Below are 22,475 nucleotides of genomic sequence, written 5' to 3' on the forward strand. Positions count from 1 at the left end.
CCGCCACTCAATTTATATTAAGCCGTCACAGCCGGTAGAAAATATTCGGCGCTGTGTTCCGGTTACAACGTGAAAATTGGAAAATAAAAGATTATAATTGAATAATAAAAAGTCGAATCCCAAGAAATTAAAGAAGTTTTCATAATTTTCTGCAGAAACCCCTTGGCCAGTGCCTGGCATAGCGGTTTGACAATCCTTAAATTGGCCACCTAGACCATTTGGGCTGTGTTTTCCTACTTGGTGCACCACACGAATCAAATCGAACAACGTAGCCAAAAATAAGATTTGAAAACATCAAGTAAAACAGGAGGGAAGCCCGACATTGTACCGAAGAAATCAATTTATAACCAAATAGTCTGCAGATTACAAATATCTGTGGCTAATACCAGTGGATTGTCGTTCCCTCAACCAACAATAGCAACAATCAATTGACTTCTTGGGCTGGTATTGCGTGTGTGTTTGTGTATTTAAATAAATCACATTAGCGGTGAGTGAGGCAAAGACGGAGCAAACTTTTTGCTGATACCACACACACTTGCAGACAAACAAAAGAAAGTTGACCACCAGCAGCCAGGGTCAGTCGGACAGCAAGTCTGCCCGTCTCAATCATATTTATTCCCTAGCCTGTGCCACGCCGTATTTAAGAAGCCAACGGAACCGACACCATACAAAGGCTGCCACACCAACATACCGACATATTTATGTCATGTTTTTAGATCATATTCTGAAAACGGCAAAGAGGTAAGAAGAGATTGTAAGATATAGAGCTATACGATGACACGCAATTTAAAGTTTTTTTTTTTCATTTGAAACATGTTTAACGTTTACTCCTAATGCTTAATTACAACCAGTTGCTTGTGGCTGACAATGCGTTCTTCCTGTCACAGTGAACACATATTCCTTGCTTCAGGTTGCAAAGAAAATAAATTGTAGCTTGTGGTCATTGTTGTGAAATGAGGTTAGCCGGTATTTGTATGGGACATTTTTGTCAACAATTCTTTGCTAATGCGTACATATATACTTCTTATTGGTTTGTTCCGGACTTTTGTTGTTATGTGTCATCGATTGAAAAGAGTCTCTTTATGGCAAATGGTGATATTCTATTTACGAGTATGAATGTGTAGTTGTCTTCGGCTTATTGTTCTTTGCGATTTCTTAAACTCTAATCTGTATTTTCATTACAAAAAACAACAAAGATGGGCTGTAATCATATTTCAGCGGCATTTACCACCTCATAAATAAATGACTTACTTAGTTGGCTGTCACAGAAGGTTTGTTCCACTAGTCAATCTCAAAATATATTTTCAATCATCGATAGCGATCATCGTCAGGTAGTTTTCGCCGTTACGATCGATCTCCGCTGCAACTTGATGGACATTGTTTATATAAACGCGCCAGTCAATAGACACACAGTTATAAGGCAAGAGACGGTACCAACCGGACATCCGTTGAGACTATTCGATACCGATGATTGTCCGCGACTGCAATTACCCCGTTGTTGTAGTAGTGTGTAGCAAATTGAGGCAGCAGCCCTTGCCCATGAAAATTTTCATGGGGTCACTCCGGTACGTACAATTGGCTGCCATATGATACACCATACCCCGGATACCTATGAACCTTTCACTATACGCAACCTTTGGACGTGCCTGGCAGCTCTCAGCTGAGCTTATGATAACGATAAAAACCACACAGATTGCTGCTGTAGCAGCGTGTTGTACACTAAGGCGGCAGCCCTTGCCGATGAAGGACTCCATCGGATCAATCGGTTACGTTAAAAAGATAATGTGGATATTAATTCGTCCCATGGACACACACCCAAACCAGTAATGGACTTGTTGCGAAAAATTTTAGAGCCCTGTTCATAGTAAAAGTTTTCTCTCCCGGCTTTAATCTAAACTTGCAGACACGCCGCTGATGTCGTTTCTCAGGTTAGGTTGGATTGAAAAGAGGGTGCGGATAGTAATCCGCCCCATGCCACAATGGACATAGACTTTATCTAGAAATCGGCTTGCTTAATACTAAAAAGTAATCTGAAAAAATCAAAGTCAGGATTTTTAGCTAATAACGAAATCCCTAATTGTTCTTCATTCCACGCGCCTGATTCGGTTCATGTCTGGTATTAGGTCCCACCTTAGTGCCAGTTTCTGTTAGACGCCAAAGCCGGGCAATGATATAAGAAATGCCCAGTGTCTCATCATCTTAACCACATGTTCTACGCTTATTATCAATTGCCGCACCTATTCTGCATAATTGCGTTCGAAGTCCTATGTGTCCCTTCTATACTGATCTCCTTATTACTTTCAGTAATAGCCGTGCCTGCTCACGATCCGATCTACATAAAGGTATATCGTCGTCCTGCAGACTGTTTCGCTGTTCTACACAGTCCACGCCCTTACCCGGACTGCGGCGCTCCGAAAAGTTTGGGATTAACCAGTCGCCGAATTTCCCCTTGCTCCGCTATGGCCTCAAACGCTCACTCACACGACACTCAAACAATGCGGATCGTGTCATCCCCAGAAAAGGCGTTAATCACCTTCTTACACTCCAAGACTGTTCGGGACCTTATCATCCTGCTTGCAACTGACCTGATGGCCAGTTTACTCTCCATAAAGATACTCACAATCGATGTCCTCGCGTTAACACCATCCCAACTTACGCATTCCGTAATCGCCTGTATTGTGTTCAACCAATCGAAAACACATCTCAGTCCCTGGGTTCTCATTGTAGATCTCCGGGCCCACTCTTTCCTCTAGCTATGTTGTTGCGGTAGCAGTGTGTTGTATCTACTTGATTCTGTTGAGTATCCAGATACAGGAATTCCGCGACTAACATGGGATGCGTCCAGAGGGATTTGGGTTTGAGTCGAGTGGTCCTGGCTGGGCAGTTAAACCGGTGACGTGTGTCGTATGGGCCCTGGTCACAATCGGTACATACATACATCCTTTAGACTTGCTTGTTGTGCCGCTTTATCATGAAGTTCTCTCTTGTAGCGCTGAACCTCACGCTTTAGATCATGTCTACCTTAAAGCTTCCGGGCGGTGAATACCCATCCACAAGACAATGATTTGTATGTTCTCTGCGATAACAGCCCAACAGGTATTGCTTAAACAGCATGCAGTTATGTCTTCACACGGGTAGGAAGGTATGGAGGTGGTCCACATGAGAACTGAGCAGACAGTCCGTCGCAGTTCGTCTTTCTAATAGATCTGAATATTATTCCACTGCGTGTCACAGAGCTGGCGAGACCCCACTGGCGTTGCATAACTTATCACAGACCGGGCAATTGCTTTGTACGTGGGCACCAAGGTTGGAGGATAAGCAAATAAGCAAAAAAGGATAGGTATAGGTTAAACAATGCCGGATATATTACCCCGCCTTGAGGAACTCCCTGTTTCACTCTACGGTGTTTCGACTTCTTGTCCCTAAATTCCACAAATGACTGACGACCACACAAATAATTCGTGTTTCCGCATTTCAGACCTAGCTGAAGGGACGAGTTGTCGATGTCCTCAAAAAGTTTAGCACGGCTGACCGTTTCGAATGCCTTCGATAGGACCAGTGCCACGAGGACCGTCCTATCACATGGCCTGGGCTGATTGAGCAGTTGTTGTGCTTGCAGTCTTCGAAATCCATGCTGATGCCCGGCGAATTAAAATTCGCCAACGCTCTGCCCATCTTTCAGACATCGGAAACTATAAGGGTGTTTAAAGACAAGTTGGGGACAGTTGTTAGGTACTCAACTCCAGATAGATCCAGATTCTTCAGCATCAATTTAGAGATTCCGTCGGGGACCAACGCATTGGATGATTTGCCGCCACGGGTGATATTCGTAACTTCGGCTCGGAGACCACGGATACGACGAATGGCTCTCTTACTAGCCCTGTTACTCTCGGGATGCACAATAAATTGAAGTTTGAACAACCTGGCGCATCTTTTCGTATCAATCACAGTTACGTTGCCAAAAGTGCCTAAAGTCCTATCATTCTGTCTACCTGGGTTCGAGAGTGACTTAACAGTAGACCACAGCTTGCCTAAACCGATACCTAAGTTACATTGCTCCAAGTGTTCCAGCCACAAATTCCGCTTATGTTCGTTGACTATCCTGTTTATTTCCAGATTCAGCTTTTAGTGGGGTCCGTGCAACGAATCCCATCACACTCGTCTGCGAGTACTACACTTAAGTCGCACTTAGGGCATACTCGACCGGCTGTTATAAAGCGAGCGGCTGCTGCGTTAGGTGTCAGTTCACTGAAGCGGCGATTGGTGTACTCTCTGAAGCCGACCTAATCAGCCTCCATCTGATTGATAAACGTCCGGCGCTCAGTGGTTATGAAGTCGGGTGTTCGGTCGATGGTGACAATAAGGGGAGAAAAGACGGAATGCCAGGATATGTCACTCAGGCGATCATGGTAAAATGCCATATGTAGATTTTGCCCACGAACATTCCACTAAGGAACAGGGGCAAACTTCTCACATATCGATGAGTGCAGTCCGATTCAAGTTTAAGCTCTATGATAAGGGGCCTTCTTTGTATAGCATAGTCCGAACGGCGAGCCTCAGTGGGACATCTCTTTGGAGTGAAGTTTTACATGGAATAGTACCTCACAAATGTTGCCAGCATTAGAAGAAGAACACCATCGCTGAAATTTTTTTCTGATGGTCTCGTCAGGATTCGAACCCAGGCGCTCAGCGTCATAGGCGGACATGCTAACCTCCGAGCTACGGTGGCCTCAGGGTATGCAATGGAAATGTCTGGCGAGCTGCTGCATCTCCTCGTAATTCTAGTGAGGGCATCCTCATTCGCTTGCCAAAGCTATGCCCCGCTGGTCGTTACCTAGGGGAGAATGCCATGAAACGTGATGAGCATTAAAGTCTCCTAGAACCAGACGATTGGGACCAAATAGGAACCCACTTATGTCGGGCTTGTAAGCTTGGCCAATAACTGGGTCACAACCACCAACCGGCGGTATGTACACAATGTATAGCTCTATCTCGGCAGTACCGGACTTGATTGTACCAATGTTTGGGTCACTAGCGCCAGGCGCAGGCGGATGGGTCTATACTGCACGGAATGGTGTATCACGAGAGCCAATCCCCCATCTCCATTCTTAAGCGATCCTATCGTAGCACATCGTATCCGTGAAAACTGTGCAAGCTGCAGGAGTTGCGCAGCTTTGTCTCCTGGACTCATAAAATATGATATCTCGTCGATCTTGCCTCTCAGACAATTGTAATTCAATTGCAAAAAAGATATACTTCCCGGCACTGCTCTGGGAATATTGGGGCACGGAAGAAGTCAGGGGGTGACATAGTCCGACGACAAACGCGGAGAAAGCACTCTGGGATGTGCCTCTCCCATGATGAAAAAAGGACGAACACGTACACTTGCCTTTTTGCTTGTGTGCGGGACCTGGTATGCTGAGGTTCCAATCATCATATATGCGTTATTCTAACCAGTTCGCGCAGATAAGCTGATGCATGCGCCTTGTAAGCATGTCTCTTCGATCTTAAATTGTTCAATTGGCAAACCATAGACTCCTGCTGCCTTATTGTTCTTTAGTCGGGTAATTACTACTCAGACTACGTTCTAATTAGACTGTATATTGGGTACCAGCATATTGAAAGAATGTTCTTTCCATATTCTAGGTGAGGTAAGTTGTATTAGGTAGGAGAAGCAGATAGCGACACACTTCTGTAAGGTGAAAGACAGCAGTAACGACAGAAAAATGGAAAACCAAATCACAAGTATGGAACCAGGCGGGTCGGAGAGAATCTATCGCCGGTGGGCGTATGGTAAAAAGACCTCTACAGAATGACAAGAGGACTAAGTGCCTAGAGAGAATCTCGGCACGGTAAAAGTAGTTCACCCATAATTCTGTGACTTATGCCGGCAATTGCGGAGCAGTGACACAAAATATTTTTCCTGTTTCCACCTGCAGGAGTCTACCTCTACCTGTCGTTGCAATGACCAGCCAGTATTCTTATTAGCTGTCTGAAGTCATGCTTCCTCAGCACCAGAATATGCGATGTTCTGTTTGGGGAGATACACAGTACGAGCCCACAGTTCAATCCGTGGTTATCATAGAAAGCTTCCACCCTACAAAGCAGCTCGCACAGAGAAGGGCGAGAGATTCGCCTAACTGTCCCCTTATATCGTATTGGTTATTGTAGTGCATTTAGTCTGAAATCATAGTCACTTAGTTGATTTTTGTCCATGGTGTTGTATTGCCCGTATTGCGAACGTAAAACATGTGTATAATTTTATTTCAAATGTGTGTAAAAATTATCGAATTTATTTTTTTTTTTAGAATTTGATGAAAAATCTGTGGCTGTACTAAATTATCGATATTTTTTGGGATTTTGGACATAGATCACAGCAAAGTTGGCATCAGGAGCGTTGGTAAATTGTTATTATGACGCAATATACGCAACCAGTTGTTGGTCAACAGCAACAATTGCCGCAACAAACATCGCCAACCCAACAGCAGCAACAACAGAACACAACGACACAAACCACAAATAACAATAACATGAACAACAACACGGCTGCAGCCACAGCAACTGCAGCTCCCAACGCTACGGCCAATAACAATCAAACACAAACTGTAGCGGTACAACACCAACAACAACCCCAAGCAAACAATAATAATTCAACTAATAACAACAACAACTATAGTAATCCTCAACCAAATTCTGTTCCTGGTAGCGCTGGTGCAGGTGTGGGTGGTCCTGTCTATAATCCACAATTGCATGCAACCAATATGTATGTTCCTGCACCCCATGGCATGGCGGCGGGTCCACATCATCCCCACCATCAACCTGGTACAATGTATTCCACAATGATACCAGCACCTATGTCCAGTAATGTGTATGTTAACAATGTCACTGCCAATGTGAACCTACACGGGTGGCCACACGCTGCTGTACACCATGGTGGCTGGGTACATCATGGCGGTGCTCCACAATATATACCCGGCGAACTACCCCCAGAACAGGTAAACCACATAGCTTTGAAAATTTAAAATTTTTTTTATTTGTCATTGAAATTTAGGGAGCTCCCGTCATGCAGTCCATGGGTGCTATGCCCGTAGCATTGCCACCCACTACGCCCTTACCTACAGCTCATGCCGCTGGCGTTAGTGGTGGTCGTGGTCGAGGCCGCGGTGGTGGCAAAGGTTCAAGACGTGGCGATTACAATATGCAACGCCATGCCTCCCAACAACATCATCATCAACAACAGCAGCAGCAACGACACGAGGGTAGCCCTGCACCACAGACTGGTGGCAGTGCACAGTCCAACAATCAACAATCGCAAGAACAACAAACTATGGAGTCACAACAGCAAATGATTTCTAACATCCCGTATGCAGCCCATGCTCAACCTCATTATGCTGCCCCACATGGACCACAATATCAATATGGATATCCCTACTTTGCACCGCAGCAACAAATGCTACATGCAGGACAGAGTCCAGCTGCCCAACAAGCTGCCGGAGCACCTCTTTACTTTTCCCCCATGCCAGTTTATAATGGCCACCCCATTTACAATTACGGATACTTTATACCGCCCATGATGAATCCCTCAGAGTATCAATATCTGCCTGCCGAAGAAGTTATGGCTGGCTCTGTCGTGGATGATAGACAAGCCAGTGGTGAGCCATCGGCCATGATGTGGCATCAACCGCACATGTACGCCGACGAATATGGCATGAATCCCAACGAAATGCATGCTGTCGGTAGCGATGATATGAATCACAATGCAGGCTCAGCTGCAGATACTCCAACAAGTATGTTAAGTCCAAACTATACGCCCATATACGATCCACAAATGCATGAAATCCAACAACAAATGGGCGTTATGCAAATCTATGATGAACAACAAATGGCCCAAATGCAGGTTATGCATTCTCAGCCTGGAGGTGTACCAGGACAGGTTTGTAGCACTAATACCAATATTGACTCTTAATGTTATTTGTCATTAAAATGTAATCCTTGTAGATTGAAGACGATTTGTCTGAATGTGGCTCCCAGCAATCCATACCAATCCAAATGGTACCCGCAGGTGCCATTCTAACCACAGCTGCCGGTATGCCCATACAAGCACCACAACAAAGCGGCGTTGAACCAATGCAAATGCACCAGCCTCGCCTAGTTCCGGTTGTTGGCAACAATGGAAATGCTCTTATGACCATTGAACAGACAACATCTACAGCGCAACATCAACCACAAACAACAGGGGGTAAGTTTTGTGATTTTATTACAATTGTAGTGCTGATTTGAAATTGGATTATTGTGATTTAGAAAAAGATATGCACATTTTGTTATAAGACTTGTAGCTTTGTACAACTAACACATGACTGCTCCATGTGTGGGCTTCGTGTATTTCTACTGATGGTGTACAAATCACTTGGTTCCTGTTTTATTCAAATACCTATTGTAAGTCGGATCAAAATGTTAAGATTGTGTTACAAGACTCATCAGTGATTTGGTATTTCATCAAATTTTCTATTAAGTACAATATTACCCCAATCATTCAACTTTTTCTTTTGGGAGGCTTTATGGGGATTATTAGGGAAGTAGCATTTTTGGGGAGTTGTTGTTGTTGTAGCCACATTTTCATGTGGAGGTGGCGATCCCCCTCATGCTCCTGTGTGAGTAAGCTCGTTGCGGTCCAAAGGAACAAGGTGGCCATTGGTTATTTAAAGGCGCCTATAACTCGCCTCGTCATATCGAACATCATAGGCACTCAGTATTTGTGCAAGAGCCGGTGCCACCCGGTCTCTCACTTAGACTCTCTGCTCGCTTTCGCTGATTATCCGCGACAACCGTTGCAGCTACTCCGCATTCCACTATCCGCAACCTGTGGATGCGCCCGGTAGCTCGCAGCAAAGATTCACGTGACAGCAATGAACACCACACAGAATGGACCTCAATGTTCTAGCCTGTGTGGTGCTTACAGCTATTCCATGGCGGGAATTTTGGGCAGTAATGGCCCCCTGTTTGTTTGTTGCCAAATGTTGATACCAAATTCATATTTTTTTCTCCATTTGAGCTTCATTCCCTTCCTATCGATGTACTCTTCCGTTTGGGGATAAGAGTGGCACTCCTGTGAAGTGTTCTACTGCCACAACTACCTTTTATTTGAATCCGATCGTTCTCCATATCCGACTGAGGGAGTTTTGAAGCGCTTTATGGGGTGGGGCGGCCGCCCTTAGACATGGAGGCAAATTTTAATTCGTATTCTACTCCCAATTACTTTTGATTCGGGTCCCACATTGCCTCAATCAGATTTACATCTTTTAATTACAGCATGTGACTTACACTGGTATTTGAGATATAGGATATAATAGTACAGCAATAAAGATGGAATAAACTTGTTCGCTTTTTTTTTATTAAAAAAGGTATATTTTGTGTCATTAAATGAATTTCTAAGGCTTGGTTATGTGGCGGCAGGGACGTATCGCGTTGTAGTAGAAATGCCATTCGGAGATCAGCAGCTTATGTCGAATAGGTAAATTGTTAACCTTCTGTTGGATCTTCCCATTGTTATTTTGTTGTACAGGAATTCAGGTCTTCTTTTATAGACTACTAGCTGAACCGGGTCCACTCCGCTGCGCCTTCTTTTACTTTATTTGGAACAAAGTTATCCTCCTTATTTCCGACAATTAAAGACCTTTTGAAATACCATGCTACGAAAAGAGTATATGTACAATATATCGCTGGACTAACAATATAACAAAATAATTGCCTTTATCTGAATCCCATATGAGCTTTATTGGTCTACGAATTCGCTCGGAGGGTTTAATGTCATTTATGTTTGGATGTTAGATGTACTACATTCTTAAAAGATTTTATTTCAGTTCGATATTGGTTCCGAAAGTGGGTATCAATTTCGTACTCTTCTCCCCAATACCTTTCACTTGAACCCAACATTGACGTGGTTGGTAAATATGGCCGATTTAGAGTGACTTGGGTGATTGGGAGTGGGGTGATTCCCCAGACATTTAGCCCCAAAAATATATTAGCATCGTGCTCTAATCTCAAATAGCATTTGTTTGAACCCCATATACTTCCAATTTGGGTTTGTGTTATGGGGGTGCGGTGGCCCCATAGATTTTTTCCCGAATATTAATTTAATCAGATTCGTGCTCAACTCCCAAAGACCTTTCATTTGAGCCCCATATTGCTATGGTCGTAAATTTGTTCTCTTCGGGGGATGTTTTTGATAAGGGTTGGCCCCCAAACACTTGGTTCCACATTTGGGCATCAGATTCGTATTATACACTCGAATACCTTTTATATGAGTCTCATATTGTTATGGTCAGTAAAAAAGTCATGTTTGGGGAGGGTTGGATCCCCAGAAACTTGGTCCCCCATTTAGATATCTGATTTGTATTCTACTCGCAAATACCCTTCGGTAAATATGCCCAATTATTAGGAGTATTTCGGGGGTTGGGGTGGACCTCCAAACACTTGGTCTGACAATTGGATAACAGATTCGTTTTCTAATCTTCAATACCTTTCATTTGAGTCCCATATTGTCGTGATTGGTCTATATACATATTTGGTAGATTTTGGGAATGGGGCGGCCCATCGGCGGCGGTACCCCATCCGAAATTTGGATACCAAATTTTTGTTTTTGAATTACTATAAGAGATCACACAAAATTTCGCCTAAATCGCACTATCCGTCTCCGATATCTGGCGATTCTGAAAATTAGGGTGAGGGGGAGTGTCCGTCCCCCTTCAGATATCAAAAAATGTAGTACCTTATTTTCACCATGGAATCATTATGCAGCATCTTTCAAAAAAATCGGTTCATCCGTTTTTGAGCCTATACGGAACAGACAAACAAACACAAATGGATTTTTATATAAGAAGATCTTGTGTAACAGCGCTTTTATATTTTGTAGATCCCCAAACGCCACGTTATGAAGGCTCTCTGCAAATTGAGAGCAACAGCTCACAACCATACAATAGCACGGGGTAAAGATATGCATTAACCAGGAGCGATCGGATATGCTTTGGTGTGTACAGGTGTGTTTGTAGAGAGTTCTCAGCATCCCAAATAACTTTCCAGTTGCCGCAACGATGTGGTCATTCCATGTAAGGATCCTGTTTAGAATTATATGAAGGTTTTTTGCCTTGGGCTATTTCTTGATGGAATATTTACACATGACTTCTTGTAAACGGCTCGAGAAAAGAACAAAATTGGACTTTTTTGAGTTTATGTTGAGCCTATTTTTTGTTGCCCATATGCAGACGGTGTTTAAATCGTTGTTCAACATCGATATTCCATCCATTAATTGCGATTTAGGAAAGCAAGTATATTTGAACATCGTCCGCATTGATCTGTATATTATAAAGCTAAGTTGACGGAGTAGCTCATTTATATACTAACAAAACAGTAAGGGTCCCAGTAAATAAATGACTATTAAACTAAAGATCAGCCCATGAGTAAGAAATTAATGAACAGATTTTACGCAACCTGTTCCGGGTTTTAGGCAACAGAATAAACGCACGAAGAGCTAGAATGGCACCAGAGTTCCAGTGTTCATTGCAGATCTTTGGGATCCGATTAAACTTTACAAAAGGGAATTTACTGCTCTCAGTAAAGTGACGGAAGCATCGATTGAGGTGGAAGAGAAACTTCATGTCGTCTCTCCAGCCGCTTGTTTTTTTACTGTGGGTTTCTGAAGGCTTTTCTTTCAATTCATCATAATTACTCATCAATTTCTGCACAAAGAAGTACTCGATATTTAGTGATCTTGTTGTTGTAACCATATTTTCATGTGGAGATGACGATCCTCGTCAAGCAATAACTTGCCTTGACATATCGAGCATCATAGGCACTCAGAATTTGTGCTAGAGCCGTTGCCACCTGACCACTCACTGAGACGCTCCACTCAATGCCGCTGATTGTGCGCGACTGCAAATACAGCTACTCCGGATGAAGCAATTCACTATCCACAATCTGTGGAAGCGCCTGGTAGCTTGCAGCTAAGCTTCGCGGTACAGCAATGAACAACACACAGATCGGACCACAATGTACCAGCTTATGTGGTGCCCAGAGCTATCCAGTGCCGGGTGGTGATTTTGTCGATCCATAGAGCTCATCGTCCATGACAATGCGATGAACCCGATGCAGCATATAGTGCTGGCAACTGATGAATTTGGGCGTGTGCTGACCTTTCCCTTCGAACATGCTTTCCCATCTTTTATAGGTCCACTTTCAGTTGAGTGGTTGTCAGACAACGCAACCAAAGTAAAATGTTTTATTATGTATGGCAAATTTTGTCAATTGATGCCAGTAATAGAGTTTTGGCAGGCTCGCAGCAAGAAAATGTGTAAACGAATAATTAAACCACCACAAAAACCAGAGGTTGTGTTCTAACCAAGGCAATATGGGTTTCGAATGAAAGGTTTTGATTAGTAGATTTTAACCCGGGAAGAACCTAAGGGATCTTGAAAATTCCCAACGAGAAATGTTTAGTCAATTGGCCTTAATATACCGGTCCTAAACTAGAGAATTAGTTACCTGTCACATATCATACAGGGAATAAAAAGTTTCAAATGTCATAATTTTTTAAAAAGTCGCTTAATTATTGTTAAAAATTGCTCATCCGTTAGATATATTTGCTAACTAATGTTTTTCTCCCTCAAAAATACTTGCAACTTTTCGAACTGTCCCAGGATCTATCCTACGTTGTAAGAATTGTGGCAATTTGTCACCTCGAGCGACAGACCCTTATACAAGTGATAGGTAAGGGGACCAGAACTGGGACCGCTCCCTATCACCAGAGGACCTATCCCGTGTAAGGTATAGGACCTGTCCCATATCCCGTAGGGTTTTGACCCCTATTTGGAAAATTTACAAAACTGTTATTGTTATTTAAAATAAAACTCTATTTGCCTTCCAAATACGGAAGAATTTGCCGGACTTCGGTCGGGATTAAAATTTTCTCCTACTCCAGGCGGACATGCTAACCTCTGCGCTATGGTGACCTCTCGTTATAACACCTCGAAATATTGATCTTGCACCCCATAAAGTATTAATTGCCCAAAAAGTAATTGCGGATTTTTAAAAGAAAGTAAATGCATTTTTAATAAAACTTAGAATGAACTTTAATCAAATATACTTTTTTTACACTTTTTTTCTAAAGCAAGCTAAAAGTAACAGCTGATAACTGACAGAAGAAGGAATGCAATTACAGAGTCACAAGCTGTGAAAAAATTTGTCAACGCCGACTATATAAAAAATCCGCAATTACTTTTTGGGCAACCCAATATATATATTCTTTATCGTCTCGACGTTCTGAATCGATTGAGCCATGTCCGTCCGTCTGTCTATCGAAATCACGATAGTGGTCGAACGCGTAAAGCTAGCCGCTTGGTGTAGGTGGTTGGGGATTGCGAATGGGCCATATCGGTTCAGATTTGGTTATAGCTCCCATATAAACCGATCTGCCAATTTGACTTCTTGAGCCCTTACAAGCCGCAATTTTTGTCCGATTTGGCTTAAATTTGGCAGATAGTGTTCTGTTATGATTTCCAACAAGTGTGCCAAGTACGGTCCAAATCCGTCTATATCCTTATAGAGCTCCCATATAAACCGATCTCCCGATTTGACTTCTTGAGCTTCTGGATTCCTCAATTTTCATCCGATTTGGCTGAAATGTTGCACATAGTGTTCTGTTATGATTTCCAACAAGTGTGCCAAGGACGGTCTATAACCTGATATATATGGTTCCCATATAACCCGATCTCCCGATTTGACTTCTTGAGCCCCTGGGAGCTGCAATTTTTGTCCAATTTGGCTGAAATTTTGGAGATAGTGTTCTGTTATGACTTCCAAATAGTGTGTTAAGTACGGTCTAAATCGGTCTATAACCTGATATAGCTCCCATGTAAACCAACCTCCCGATTTGACTTCTTGAGTCCCTGGATGCTTCAAATTTTCATCCGATTTGCTGAAATTTTGCACCAAGTGTTCTGTTATGACTTTCAACAAGTGTGCCAAGTACGGTCCAAATCCGTCAAGAACCTGATATAGCTCCTTGTAAGCCGGTCTCTCGATCATCCTTGTTCGGTTCCCAGTTTCTTTTCTCTTGTAGCCCGCCAGTCTCATTTTTTCTTTGCGTTAAAATTTTTTCAAACTATCAACTTTGGAAGTACGCGGCGATGTTTTTTTTTTTTTGCACACGTATAACTCATGATCCATTTGGGTTTGCCTCCATATTTTCTAACATAAAGAATTATTGATTTGTTTGGATTTTAACCTGTAAGTATCAACACATTTGTAATTAACAAACAAATGAACAATTGGAACACCAAAAAAATTAATTATCTTTTAATTAATAATTAATTTAAAGTGGTTGCCGAAAAATCCCATTTTTAGCAACTTGCATTGGCAACTTCAGTTGAATGTTGCCAACCGTAATGCAAATTTGTCAACTGATAACGCAATTGAGCTGAGGTTGCCATCTATAAATGACCCATTAATTTGAACAGAGTCAACTTAAATTCTTTGAATTCATTCTTGAGGACCATGTTCTGATATTTAACGCTCTCAAGGTGTTTGCCGTCATGTTCATGCTCCACTTCTCCAGATAAAGCGTGCTTAACAGGTAATCCTTCATCCGAGTAGTTTGCTTGTATGTAGCCTTCTGGATTACTGACTGGCATGGGGTTGGGTATTCAATGCCCTCAGCGAAAAACTGGTGGCAGATGGTTAATTTTGGTTTTAATGGAAAATTTAATTAAAATTTGGGTCTTCTTAGAAAATTTAATAAATTTTTTTTTCAGGCAAATTTTAGCGAAATGTTTTTTATTAGGGGTTGTCTCAGAAACCGCAAAAATGATATGTTGGTCAACTTTTGACTTCATCTAAGGTTAAATTATAACATTTTGAAAGGGCTTAATTTTGTAAAAATATATCCTTTTTTTTTTAAATCACAAAGACTTCAACCGAAGCTAATTTCTCGAATAGTTGGAGAACCGGTTTTAGGAAAAACCAGTTTACTGATTACCCTCGGCTGGTAATTTTTTTATACCCCCCAGCATAGGATGGAGGCATACTAATTTCGTCATTCTGTTTGTAACTTCTCGAAATATTCGTCTAAGACCCCATAAAGTATATTTATTATTGATTGTCGCACAGTGGGATGGGAAAAAAAAAATTAGTGGAAATAAGTCTGCCATTTTGGAACGGATAGAAATATCTTCATGAAATTTTACATGGTTATAGCTGAGGTGTTATTCGGTTTATATTCAGGGCCCTAGAAGTCCCAGGACCTATTGGTGGTCCTTGAAAGTTGGTCACCTGGGCCCTACAAAATTTTGTTCGGGCTGTCAAAGGCACATTTATGGTCCGATTTTCAAATTTTTTGCTGGTAAAAAAGCCCTACAAAAAAAACCGGCCTAAATATGCGGGATATCTTAGTTTCCAAGATATTAGACTGCCAATGCCGATTTGCAAACATCTTTCCCCAATGTGGGGATTTTGGCTGTTTTCAACAAGAAATGTGGCCAAAATTTGTACTCATTTTTTTAAAAAGATATTCATCTACAATTTTGTGAAAAATTAGAACGATTTCTTTAGTAGTTTTGGTTTTATGATATTTTCAATTTAAATTTTATTTTTCACAAAACTGTATTTTATACCCTCCACTATATAATTTCGTCATTCTGTTTTGTAATTCCTCGAAATATTCATCTGAGACACCATAAAGTATATATATTCTTGATCGTCATGTCATTTTAAGTCGATCTAGCCATGTCCGTCCGTTCGCCCGCCCGTCTGTCTGTCGAAAGCACGCTAACTTTCGAAGGAGTAAAGCTAGCTGCTTGAAATTTTGCACGAATACTTCTTATTAGTGTAGGTCGGTTGGAAATGTAAATGGGCTATATAGGTCCATGTTTTGATATAGCCACCATATAAACCGATCTTCGATCTTGACTTCTTGAGGCTTTAGAGGGCGCAATTCTTATCCGATTTGGCTAAAATTTTGCATGAGGTGTTTTGTTATGAATTACAAAGTGTCTTAAGTGTGGTTCAAATCGATTCATAACCTGATATAGCTGTCATATCAACCGATCTGGGGTCTTGACTAAGGAACAGGGGGCAAACTTGACTTGACTTCTTCAGCCTCTAGAGAGCGTACTTTCTATCAGATTTGGCTGAAATTTTGCACTATGTGTTTAGTATAGTTCAAAACGGTCCACGGATGTCATATAAACGGATCTGGGGTCTTAACTTCTTGAGCCTCTAGAGGGCGAAATTTTTCATGAGGTGTTTTTTATATGACTTCCTATTTACTGTGCGAACTATGGTTCAAATCGATCCATAATCTGATATAGCTGTCATATAAATTGATCTGGGGTCCTGACTTCTTGAACCTCTAGAGGGCGCAATTCTTATCCGATTTGGCTAAAATTTTGCATGAGGTGTTTTGTTATGACTTCCAAACACGTTGCCAAAAATGATTCGAATCGGTCCATAACCTGATAAAGCTGCCATATAAATCGATTCTTGAGCCTCTAGAGGGCGCTGTTATTATCCGATTTGGCTGAAATTTTGTACAACGGCTTCTCCCATGATCTTCAACAACAACCTGTCAAATATGGACTGAATCTGTCTATAGCCTGATACAGCTCCCATATAAACCAATCTCCCTATTTTACTGTCCAAAAAGTAATTGCGGATTTTTTAAAAGAAAGTAAATGCATTTTTAATAAAACTTAGAATGAACTTTAATCAAATATACTTTTTTTACACTTTTTTTCTAAAGCAAGCTAAAAGTAACAGCTGATAACTGACAGAAGAAAGAATGCAATTACAGAGTCACAAGCTGTGAAAAAATTTGTCAACGCCGACTATATGAAAAATCCGCATTTACTTCTTGGGCAACCCTATATTCTCCAACATTCAATTCGATTGTGGTCCGAATCGGACCATAACTTGATATAGCTCCAATAGCATAGCAATTATTTTCTTTTATCCTTTGTTGGTCTAAAAAGAGATTCCGAAAAAAAGAACTCAACAAATGCCATCTATGGTGGAGGGTATATAAGATTCGGTCCGGCCGAACTTAGCACACGATAGGTCTGTAAGCATATTTTTCAAGTAAAAATTTACAGGAGAGTAGGAATAGCCTTTATTCTCTATTGTTATTTATATGAATTAAACCGCCGGTTTTCATAAAAGAGCTGTTCGATGCTGCAAATTTCTGCTGGGAAAGTAACCTACAGTAGAAATTTGCAAGCTCTGAATTACCAAAGTTTTAAAATTTTGCTTGCTCTCATCCATTCTCCCGCTCTTCCAGTAACAATTTGTGTAAGTTTGCACAAATGTTTGAATACACGAACACACTTGATGTCCACAGAATATTGATGGTTATTCGTCTTTCAATTTTTGTCAAATGACCTTCTTTCATGTTTGTGCTTTTTTTTTGTTATACCTGGCTTACATGATAAGATATAGATGTGATAACCGAAACTGTGGCACCCTCCACATATTGTGACCGAGTTTTAGTTAGATTAAGCTCATGGCGTTTTGTTTTGTTTTATGCTTTTGTGTAATCAGCATGCGGGTTTCAATTATTGGAATGTTCTCTCAAACATTGACTGTTGACAAAGGCATTTAAATATGATTCCAAATCGAATGTAGTGAGAACCATACGAATATTCTTTAAATTTGAATAAGGCCAAACATCGGTGAAGTCTATATACGTTGCGGATTAATGCAATATGAATTGATTCAAGTTCAACTTGATCAATAGCCAAGTCATTGAAAGATATCTCCAGTTGAAAAGTTTTGTATGACTAAAATACTCAAAAAAAAAAAAATGTTGTCAGCATTAGCAAGGCGATTGTTACAGATGGGAAAGGTTTTCAATGATCTTATTGGAAATTGAACCAAATCATTAAAATGGTATGTTCACCCATACCCACTAATGGGCCCCCTAGAATCTTTTGTTGTCAGGTACAATTTTGCGTACCCAGAAACATATTCTCCTAACCTTTTTTAATGTTTTTTCTGAAAATTTGTATCATTCCACTCTGTATAATAATTTTGTTGATTTTGTATTTTCAGTTTTTTTTTTAATTGTTTTGCCCACTTTCAATTTCGACAGTAAATGTCCAATGTTTCCTCATCAACTTTTGAGTATGTCATAATAATTGATTTGCCTCAAAGAGTGGTAAATTTTTTCATAATTATTATTATTCTTTTATTAATGTTGCTGTTGTTATTGTTGGTTGGTATCAACAGTTTTGATGTTGCCATCGCCTCATGCAGTAATAAAAAAAATAAAATTTGAAATTAAGGCGATATCCATCCAGTCGACGACACGCTTTCCTTTGTTGTTGTTGGTTTTTCATTTGCACATAAAACGTCTTTCTCATCTTATCAATTTTAGAAGCAGCAGAGGCTACAATGGACTATGCCAGCCTTTAATAAACATGTTGTGGGGTTATTTTCATCTTGAACGATTTCAAATTAAGACTAATAGTTCTGTTGTGTGGATGTAATTGAAGCTTATTTCTTAAAAGTCCAAACTTCAAGTTCTAATCGCACATTTTTGTTGCTTGCAAGCAATAGTGTCTGCTGTAGCGGATATTTAGCCGCCCCATGTCACTATGGACTAACACCTAAACCTGTAAACGGCTTGTTGTGCGCTCTAGATACTACTCTAGATACTCACAAATAAAAGCGTGCTAAGTTCGGCCGGGCCGAATCTTGGGAAAACACCACCATGGGTTCTGCTAAAAATGTATGTACAAAAAAATTTAGCTGAAGGGCATAATAAGGTTAATACCAAACTTTTGTCAAACCAGCAAAAATTAAAGCTTCAAGAACCGAACAAGGCTAATAGAGAGACAGCTTTATATGGGAGCCATACCAGTTTGTAGACCGATATGGACCGTACTTGAAAGTCATAACACAACACCTTGAGCAAAATTTCAGCCAAATCGGACAAAAATTGCGGCTTGTAAGGGCTCAGGAACTCAAATCGGGAGATCGGGTTATATGGAAGCTATATCAAATTATAGACTGATTTGGACCGTATTTGGTACAGTTGTTGGAAGTCATAACGGAACACTACATGCAAAATTTCTGCCAAATCGGACAAAATTTACGGCTTGGAAGGCCTCAAGAAATCAAATCGGGAGATCGGTTTATATGGGAGCTATATCAAGTTATAGACCGATTTGCAGCGTACTTGGCGCGGTTATTGGAAGTCATAACCCAACACTACATGCAAAATTTCAGCCAAATCGGACAACAATTGCGGCTTCCAGGGGCTCAAGAAGTCAAATCGGGAGATCGGTTTATATGGGGGCTATATCCAAATCTGAACCGATATAGACCATTTCGGACTAAAATTGCGGCTTGTAGGGACTCAAGAAGTCAAATCGGGAGATCGGTTTATATGGGAGCTATATCAAGTTATAGACCAATTTGAAGCGTACTTGGTGCGGTTATTGAAAGTCTTAACACAACATTACATGCAAAACTTCAGCCAAATCGGACAACAATTGCGGCTTCCAGGGGCTCAGGAAGTCAAATCGGGAGATCGGTTTATATGGGGGCTATATCCAAATCTGAACCGATATGGACCATTTGCAATCCCCAACGAACTACATCAATATAAAGTGTCTGTGCAAAATTTCAAGCGGCTAGCTTTAAGCGTTCGACCGCTTTCGTGATTTCGACAGACGGCCGCACGGACATGGCTAGATCGACTTAGAATGTCGAGACGATCCAGAATATATAAACTTTATGGGGTCGCAGATCAATATTTTGAGGTGTTACAAACGGAATGACTAGATAAGTATACCCCCATCCTAGGGTGGTGGGTATAAAAAAGTAACCTCGAAAAGAAAATCTAATTTAGGAATTCCGTGCTACTTACAAAATCCTGTATTGTTTTCAATGCCACTCCCCTAAGTTGGTTCATGTCTGATATTGTGTCTCCACCTAAGTACCGGTATCTGTTGGACGCGAAAGCCGGGAAATGGCAAAGGAAGTGCTTCAACGTCTCATCTTCTTCCCCGCATGCCCTACACATGCTATCATTTGCCGCACCGATTTTTACAAAATGGATTGTGCATATTGATAAGCATGCAAAGTTCAATTTACTGTTGTAACATAATTTAAACTCAATTTTTTACGATTTATAAGCAGATTGTTGTTTTCGCACATTTAAATACCTACTTTGTGAGAGATATTTTTTTATCGCGTAAATGTGACTAAACAATGTATGTGCCTTAGAAATTCTTGTTGTGTTTTATTGTACCTGGTAGCCATTTGTGTGTTTCTCTAATGATTTTTGTCATAGGACATACCAGCATTTTTGTACTGAAATTTTTTAAATGGTCACTTTCCGAATTTACCATCCGCTCTTTGCTCAGTCAAAACAAAAAGGGAAAAAATGTTGTGTGTGGGTATGTGTCTATAGCAGTGACTAGAACACAATTGCAACTATTTGCAAGCCTTTGGGACTGCTTGGGATTATTTTCTTGTGTACGTACAAAGTAATGTGCAATAATGTGAGTATTTTTGCCAACCACTGGTCTACACGCTCAAATACTCTTCCTTTCTTCCTAATAGGAGAGACAAAAGAGAATAATTATTGATCCAGTACACGAATAATCGTTTGCGGCTATAGGAGGCAATTAAAGAGTTTTTAGTTTTACAACAAAAGGAAGGTCATTTTACTATAGAAGAAGCTGCTAAAGTGTTTACAACAAACAAAGTTAGTTAGGTTCAATAGTACTAGGTTTATGGCTAACGTTTGATGTGTTGAAGCAAAACCTTACAAGGTTAGTACAAAAGCAAAACTTCACGATAAAAGTATTTTGTTTGTCGTACAAATTTGCCAAACGTTTTATTTTTTTTTTGAGTGTACTTCAAAACTCAAAGTTGCAGTCATAGTTTTATAGAGCGTATGTTTGATTGATGGGTAGAAATTTTATTTTCCTTGATAAATTTTTCAATTTTCAGCTACACAAACTCTCAGTGTAAAGGTACGTACCCTCATTAGTCGAAAATAGCAAAAAATCCAACACTCATCCAAAACATATTAAGAGCTCACAACGCAATGTTTTTCATATACAAGTGTTTCTAATAAAAATCTTCACCGTCAAAAGTCTTCCACAGCAACAGGGAAAATTGTATGTTCTTCCATTATCGCTGACGATAATTCTATCAATTTTAATTGACCATATTCCTCATGTTCGCTTATTGGTAATGGGTTTGCTTTTTGAAGTCCATCATAAATCTTTTGATTGGTTGTTCTTTTTTATTTTTCCTGAAACTTTAGTTCCTAATCTACGATTGGCCTTATACAGGGTTTGTGGTTCGTCTGCAATGTGGTACTTATTTGTTTCATTTCTTTTACAAGCCGAAAAGAGTATTCTCTACTACCATAGGAATTGTTTTTCGTCATAAATTCGAATATGGTTGACATTGTTAGATTTTATTATGATTTACAATATCTTTAGCCATCGAAATTAAGGGCTTGTGTATGTGCATTGCGACATATTTTTTATTTGCTTTTTGTTTTGTTTCCATGAAACTTGCAAAATTCATCAACACCAGCATAGGTGTTGGGAAAACCCATGTGGAAACCATTAAATCTTAAGTTAAATCACATATTTGTTCTTTCTTAACCGCTAGCGTTGTTTTTAAATGTCTGCATTAAATGCTTAACATGTTGTCGATAATGTTGTTTAGTACTTGAGATAAGATTTCGATTTAATCACATACACACTTTGAATGCAATTTAGATTAAAATGTGACATTGTGAATTTTTATTGGATTTAACTGAGTTGCTTAAGACCATTTCATTTACTTGTATTATACAGAGAGAGTTAAAACAGGCACGAGAGATTTTCTTCAAATTTAACTGTAAGAATTGTTGTTATTTTTTTGTCGAAATATAAACTTAATACACTTTGACTTGTGATATTTTGGCGTTAACTGTATACTCACACATAAATGATTTTTTGATTATTTCAAGGATAATTCAATTGAAATTTTGATTAAAAGCCATTGGGGCTCCAATTGATTGATTTTATAAATTTCAAGTTTCCGAGATAACGTTTCGAAGGTTTGTTTACGCGTAAATGTTTTTAGGCGTAACAACTTGAAAAAATTGCTATTTGTATTTTGGGAGATCTTCTGGGGTAACCCTACCATACTATGTTCTCCATCCTCATTTTTTCTACCAGCACCTTTGAAGTCTGTATTCTTTTGGTTTCTTAATAAATTATGAACTAGAAATGGTGCTAGTCTCTGTTTAATCACTTGTATAATAAATAACAAACTTTGAAGAAGATCCATTTGAAGTTGCCCGGTGTTCTTCGTACACTCTAAAGTGGCTATTTAAAATGTAATGCTGAATGAAATTTAAATGTTATGAAGTTGTTATAGTGTATGGATGTAACCTAAATTGGCTATGACAGAACATT

At 40.2% G+C, this 22,475-nt stretch overlaps 1 protein-coding gene across 2 annotated transcripts in view; it reads left to right on the top strand.

Annotated features, from left to right (window-relative positions):
- The first annotated feature begins 56 nt into the window (after nt 1-56).
- LOC106084684 (putative mediator of RNA polymerase II transcription subunit 26) overlaps nt 57-22,475 on the top strand; it is a 176,663-nt gene continuing 154,244 nt past the window's right edge. The window contains exons 1-5 of one of the 2 annotated variants that reach the window (XM_013248560.2): nt 57-487; nt 542-741; nt 6,309-6,995; nt 7,052-7,933; nt 7,999-8,239. In XM_013248560.2, coding sequence (XP_013104014.2) covers nt 6,414-6,995; nt 7,052-7,933; nt 7,999-8,239 — 1,705 coding nt within the window. In that variant the 5' untranslated portion in view covers nt 57-487; nt 542-741; nt 6,309-6,413. Of the gene's footprint in view, nt 742-6,308; nt 6,996-7,051; nt 7,934-7,998; nt 8,240-22,475 lie in introns of both variants that reach the window. The other variant, XM_013248559.2, reaches the window with a different exon arrangement.

Source organism: Stomoxys calcitrans, chromosome 1 (genome assembly GCF_963082655.1).
Source record: "Stomoxys calcitrans chromosome 1, idStoCalc2.1, whole genome shotgun sequence".
In the NCBI taxonomy this organism is placed as follows: domain Eukaryota; kingdom Metazoa; phylum Arthropoda; class Insecta; order Diptera; family Muscidae; genus Stomoxys; species Stomoxys calcitrans.